The following is a 7,299-nucleotide window of genomic DNA, read 5'->3' as shown; positions in this document are numbered from 1 at the left end:
CATATATATATATATATATATATATATATATATATATATGTATATAGATACCTTATAACTGTCACATGGAGCAAAGGTATTTCTATATTCTGGTGCCCATTTTCTGATTAGACAGCTATAGAGAGAATGGATACTGTGAATGCACTTCTAGTGGGTTCAGATCAGATTTATTTCCACTGATGGTGTAGGCAGTTCATTTCTTATGAGAAATTCAAAACTCACTGTAGAATCCTGGCTCTGTTCATTCTGTCCTATTAGTGCTTGCTGACTCATTTACCTCTGTTGCCATTAGTTTATTTTTATCTTCTCTTTTTTTTTCTTTTGCTAAATACAGTCAAATCTGATTTAGTTTACCCATTTAAATATAGTTTAACTACATTGTTCATTCCACATTTTAACTACAACACATTGTAACAGTCCTATCATTAGCATGATTAGCCAGTCTTTTTTCTGATTCTCCATCAATAAAGTGTTTTATTTTAATTTCAATTTCATATCATGTCTCTTTGTTTCATTTCATCAGCAAAAAAATTACTAAATCTGTCTTTCTGCATATTAGATCCACAAGTCTTGTACTCATGTAGATCAAGTGTGGTTGCAATAAAATTCAATTTTTGAATTACCAAAACCTCTTTCTCACTTATTTCTTAATCCTTGGTGGATACCATAAGCTACTATAGATTAAGTGTACTTCAGCAAATGTTAGACATATCTTGCTTTATATTATGCCGATATACATGTATATTAATTCAATTACGATGTTAGAAAAACAACAACAGCAAAAATTATTCTTAAGAAATAGTTAAATAATACTGCTTACGAAGGCATTTGTTGTCTTCACAAACTTGTCCTTCTTTACAATCAGCAGAAACAGTACACACACCAACTGAAACCCAAGAAACTCAAAATCATACATGTGTATATTTATATACAGTGTAAGAGAGATAATGGTTAATAAACATTAGGTAAATGCAAAACAATCAGCCTTGTTTTTTTTTAGAAATTTGCACAAAGCTACCAATAGACTATCTGCACTAGCTATCCCTAATTTTGAGATGACATACTAAAGGAAAGATAGCTTTTTATTAACACCCATTATTAACTATTGGATTACTCTAGTCAAAGATTGGAATCTGACAATCATGCTTTTAACACTCACACAAATGTCCCAAACTGTGAAACACATTTTTTTTACTAACATGAAACAAATCATGGACTCTCAGAAGCACACTCCAGCATGTTGATGTTTACCACAAGGACATGCCTGACTCCATTTACTTCTATATTTCAGATTTTTCTGTAAATGTATCTAAATTTACTTGATTTTATCAATAACGTTTTATAAACCATTTTTGAAAACTATATATGACAAGTTAAATACCTGGAAAAATTCTTGTGGTATATCGTATACACATAAGTGATGAATAATTTATGTAGTTTGTATCAAATGTTGATTTGGTGAGGCAGTTTATAGCTGTTGCTATATTTGATTCCATAATAAATATCAGTACTTCTTAAAATACATTTTATACCTCCTATCTACATGTAGAGTAAATCAGCCAAGTTTCAGATATAAACTTGGTATACATATAATAGTTAAAACATATGATGGTATACTTTAAAAATCATCGACATGAATTAGACCTACCTCTGAAACACTCTAAAAGAGGATTTCCAGAAAAACCAACAGGACAGCTGCATAACAACGTATGGGCTTCTGTTTTACATATTGCATGAGCTCCACAAGCTGCACTGAATTGACAAGGATCCTCACACTTCCTTCTGATGCATGTCATATCAGGTGGACAACTATTATCAGATCTACAGCCCTCTGTAGGGTTAGGAAACAGTGTAACATTTTTATAGTATTCTTAAAACTAAACAAATAATTCAAGAATGATGAAAAATCTTGATAGAAAGAGCAGATTACACAATACTATACAAGTTTAAAATGCAAATATCACTTTTCTTTTCAGATTATTCACATGAATTAATGTTAAGTATGTGAGTGCTGTCGTAACAAACAATATCAACGTAATTGTTGTTTTAGAAGCATTAATTTAAAGCTTTAGAAAAATCAATGCTTTATCCATTAATAATTATGATTTACACATAATAAAAACCTCACTAAAAAACAAAAAATCCTGAAACTATCAGGAAATTTGGTCATCATGTTTGATACAAACACTTGTTTGTTTTTGAATTTCATGCAAAGCTACACGAGGGCTATCTGCACTAGCCATCTGTAATTTATCAGTGTAAGACTAGAGGGAAGGCAGCTAGTCATCACCACCCACGACCAACTCTTGGGCTACTCTTTTACCAATGAATAGTGGGATTGACCATCACATTATAATGCCACCATTGCTGATAGGGCGAGCATGTTTGGTGTGAAGGGGATTCGAACCCACAGATTGCAAGTCGAGTGCCCTAACCACCTGGCCATACAAATACTTAATAACAAAAGTTGAAGTATTTAACACTCAAGCTACTGACTTGTTTGTTTTTACAGTTCAGTACTGTTAAGGCCCACATACTACATTGTGTTGAGTAATTTATTTGTCTTTATTTATTAAAACAAAGATGTTGCTGATTAACAAATTAAGGCCAGAGCTGAATAAAATGAGTTCTCCAGTCAACTGACTGATTCATGCAAAGAAATAATTTTCAACATTTGAAAATGTTTAATTAAAAGTGAAATGGAACTAAGGAGATAAATCATGTTATTATGTACATATGTGGTCAAGTAATATTTAAACTAACATGACTCACTTAAAAGAAAGTTCAATTACCTAAAATATATCTAAGTAAAAGAGAGAGAAATTCAAAAGGAAGACTGAATATAAACAAAAAATCCCAAAGTACAGTTTACATGTGTGATTGCATCTTCTAGATATTTTATGCTGTGATGTCTTTCGAAATTGTTTTATAAAAGATGTGTGGTGGAAACTATGTGAAATTCAATGATACAAGAACAAACATTAACACCAAATGAGACGAAACTTTGATGTTTTTCCTTATAGATAAACAATGATGCACATGAAAGAAAGTGAAAATTTTCAATAAAAAATGTAAGAATTCCCACATTGTTCAGTAAACCTTACATAACAACATAAAATTAAGAATTCCAGAAAGTATTGCCTGTTAAAAAGAAAACTGTGACACCCCCATTCTTAAACAGTTTATTTATATGGGAGTTTCAAGAATATCTTACAGTAATACATGTATGCTTCTTATGCAATGTTTCCACTTAGTTTTACTTTAACATTTGTTAACATTCACTTTCTTTTTCTTTCTCTTTTTTTACTTAATGTTTCAGTCTATAAAACATTTCAATACAGCTCAAATGTTAAAAAAAATAACAAATACTTGGCACGTTACTTACCAATACACTTATAATTCTGACATATTTCTGTTGCACCACAGTTTGAATCAATGATGCAATCCACTATGATAAATAATAAAAAACAACAACAAAGGATTATTCATTTATAGTTAATATGATGTTCTCAAAACTAACTGGTCAAAATAAGTAAGAAAGTATTTTCATTAATGCTGTTTTTTCGTAATGATCCCCACTTTAATTTGACAGTGTAATATTATCAAAACAAAAGCAGTTTGTTCATATTCTGAAAAGACTTCATCTTTGAAATACATAAACATCTTAAAAGTATCACACAGTACAAAAAAAACATTTTATTATTAGAGAAAAGAACCTAATTAAAAAGCAGAATTCCCTATAAAAGTTCATTCTTTCCAAATTTAATTTTGCTTTTTAAAAATCGAATTTTACAAAGATGGAGAAGCTAATTTTTTCAATAATTCTAAGAACTTTAGATAGAGAACATATATCTGCTATATTCAGTTCCAAGAAAGCCTTTCATCAAACACCACAGCTCATCAGGGTAGCTGGGTTATGATAGACAAAGAAGTGGTTCTAGATACTAATCATATCGTCAACTGCATGAATCACAACTGTTATGATGTGAGCTAGATTAAGTGAAGTGAAGTGTAATTATAATAACTTTTATTTAGGTAAATAAAGAAAATGCACATTGAATGTTTCATGTCAGATAAGTTCAAGTTAAAGAAGTTCAAGTACATTTAAATTGTTCTTATATCTAATATGAAAGAAACCAAAGTGACTCGCATACCCTTGTTACATTCAACTCTGGGATCACCAGTGTAATTAGGAAGGCAAGTACAGAATGGTTGGTGGTCTACTGGCTGACATTGAGCATTAGTACCACATGCTGTTGGACTGTCACATGGATCTGAAGAACCAAGTAAGAATATACATATTAAAGTAACAGATACATAATTTAAGAACTACATGCAATTCATATACATTTAAAATTATTATTATAAACAACCAACACATTTTATTAAACTTCTTCATCACTAGAATAACAGCTTTTGAGAAAAATAACTTAAAGACTGTATTATTATTATTTGGGCTTGATTTTTATGTTTTTCAAAAGATGTTTGCATAACTATAATTAATTCTGAGAGTTAGCTATTATTACTAATTTTGCTTAGCAAATAATCATACATACCAGAATAACTTAAAAAAACTTGAGTCCCTATGTCATAGAAATTCTCTACGGGAATCAATCTATATTTATTTTCTTTTTTGTACAAGCTTTCATGCAAGGTTGAAATCTGCATTTTTGTCTATGCTGAGGTTTAATGTCTAAATAGGCCTCAGCATAAAGACTGAACCATCATCTCACTCAAGAAACACAGTGAAAATTTTAAACAATATATATATAGCCTAAAGTATCAATAAAAAGCAAGTTTTCATGTACTTTATAACAAACATCTTCATGTCTGCAAACATGAAGACTTAACAGTTCCAAGTATAAAAAAACAATAAATTTCTAACAGGTAACAAACTCACACTGTAGACAATACTATCAAGTGAAGTAGCACACCTGTATATAGTTTTACAAGAAACAATGCTATTAGGAATACTATTAAGCGAAGTAGTGCACTTGTATGTAGTTTTATAAGAAGCACTGTTGTTAGAAATTCATAACAACACCATACTTTTAGCTTACTTGATCTCAGTTACCTGCTGATAAATGAGAAATAAATAAATTAAGTGAAATTCTCATAACATTAACACTTTTAGGTAAAAGTTACATTTATTCAACAAAATTTATAAGGTATACAACTAAACACAAAATGGAAATGGGGCACAATTTAACATAATAATTTTTACTTGTGAAAATGACAGAGAAAAATAATGTTTTGTTATGAAACAATTGTAATGAATTATGTGGTATACAGATTGTGTAAACAATGTGTGCGAATACTTTATTGGTTCTCTCACAATCATTTTGGAAACAAGGTAATACAGTCTATTATCTCAGAATTTTAAACTGTACTCCAAACTAAGCATTATATTTGAAACACTGGACTGTTTTAAAAACAGAGAAATATTAAAATAAAGACAGATTTAACATAAATCCAAGTTTTTTGTCTATGTGAGTCAAATTAGGATATACAGCATCCAAACATACCTATTGTGCATTTACAGCTCAAAAATGATGGTTGTTCTTCAAGAGGATAATATTTCAATATGTTCATGTATTTTATTTTTTTATGTAATGTACATCATATTTCTTTATATGTGTGGCATTTCAATGTTCAGAATAAATGGTACACACACTTACCAGATCATTACAGCAACAAAAGACTCAGAAATATAGTATGTGGAAGAACAAATGTAGTTTATTGTACCACCAAATGAATGAGAGAGACAAGACTTAGTGTTAAGAAGACAAGAACAAACACAGAAAGATGGCTGGGACAGTGACTGATCAATAAGTGGAGAATATTTCTATTGTTAGAGTAGAACAGGATTAATTTATGAGAAATAAAAAAAGGAAATAACAAATGTCTTCACACTGGAAAAACTAGTTTCTTTGTGGTCACTAAAGAAACTGAGCAAAAAACTACAGTGCCACAACCATCATGTGAAAGAAAACAAGGACTGTTACAAAATCAGAATGAATGGTTCCATGGCTTTATTCAGTTATTGCATCCTAATGAATTTAATGAACTAATTGTATGCAATAATTACATCTGATGTTATAGACTGTTATTTAATGGTCAACTGTTAGTCCTAAGTTCATATATCAAGCATTTTTTTATGTTCAGGAAAAGAGAATAAGCCACTGACCCAACAATTCTGTCTTTGATTCTGAAAATTTGAAGATTTTATTGTCAAATGCTCTGAATATTTAAAACATTCTCTCTTTTTTAACAAATATAAGTTATTTAACTCTTTTGTTGTTTTGATTTTATAAACATGTATTAATATTTTTAATAATGATGTTTATTTGTTTAAATCACAGACAAACTTACTGATACACTGTAGACTGATGCAGGCATCCATGAGGGGACACTCAAAGTCATTTCTACAACCAGCTACAAAACATAACAAACAAATATAATGGAAACAAAAAGCAATGAAAGATATAACATACAAACATTTTTAAGATTCTTTATCGTACAGTACAAAAATTAAACATTCTAATATCAAAGAACATTAAACTTTCCTTATGTTTCAACTCCAAAGAAAAAAAGGTTGTGAATTTCCAAAAGAATATCAAGTTAAAAATAACATTTACTGAGTGTGCATGTTTTAATTCAAGTAAGCTAGATATAAAGTTAAACTGATTTTTATGCAAGGTAACAATGGTTTGTCAAGACAGGGAGTAGATTAGGCACATTTGTTAGAAAGGTGGACTGTGAAATGTTTGTGATTTCTGTGAAAAATTATTCATTAGACAGAAAATAATAATATTTTAACCTTATAGAAATAAATAATATAAAGAGAAAACAATGAACATAGAAATTATATTTCCATATATTTCATTTACATATAGAAACTGACATGAACATTAATTTTAGTAATTAAGATACTAAGAGATGTGTGAATCCTCAAAACCCAATTAGTACTTTAAGGAAAAAAACATAACTTACGGATACATTGTCCTGTTTCACAGATATATCCACCTGGACAACTTTCATCACTTGTACAAATAACTGAACAAAAAACATGTGAAAAAATCTTTATTATAATCTTTAAAGAAATTCAATTGTTCAAACAAAATTATACAAATAATTACATTATGGTGATAAAAAAATAAGCATAAAAAATTATCTAGATAACTTCTTTATTAAAAATATGTATACAATGACAAAGGTTATAAATTTATAGATGGAGATAAAAGAGGTTTGGTTTGAATTTCGCGCAAAGCTACACGAGGGCTATGTGTGCTAGCCATC

General features: G+C 29.6%; 1 protein-coding gene across 1 annotated transcript in view; it reads right to left on the bottom strand.

The window, feature by feature from the left end:
• LOC106459538 (fibrillin-1-like) overlaps nt 1–7,299 on the bottom strand; it is a 122,045-nt gene that overhangs the window by 76,850 nt on the left and 37,896 nt on the right. Inside the window, exons 37-42 of the mRNA XM_022386048.1 lie at nt 6,994–7,056; nt 6,373–6,435; nt 4,155–4,274; nt 3,386–3,448; nt 1,649–1,831; nt 821–886 (exon numbers count right to left, since the gene is read on the bottom strand). Of these exons, the coding sequence (XP_022241756.1) occupies nt 821–886; nt 1,649–1,831; nt 3,386–3,448; nt 4,155–4,274; nt 6,373–6,435; nt 6,994–7,056 (558 nt within the window). The remainder of the gene's footprint in view (nt 1–820; nt 887–1,648; nt 1,832–3,385; nt 3,449–4,154; nt 4,275–6,372; nt 6,436–6,993; nt 7,057–7,299) is intronic.

The sequence above is a fragment of the Limulus polyphemus genome, unplaced genomic scaffold, assembly GCF_000517525.1.
Source record: "Limulus polyphemus unplaced genomic scaffold, Limulus_polyphemus-2.1.2 Scaffold624, whole genome shotgun sequence".
Lineage (NCBI taxonomy): Eukaryota > Metazoa > Arthropoda > Merostomata > Xiphosura > Limulidae > Limulus > Limulus polyphemus.
This window is presented reverse-complemented; position numbering and strand designations above follow the sequence as displayed.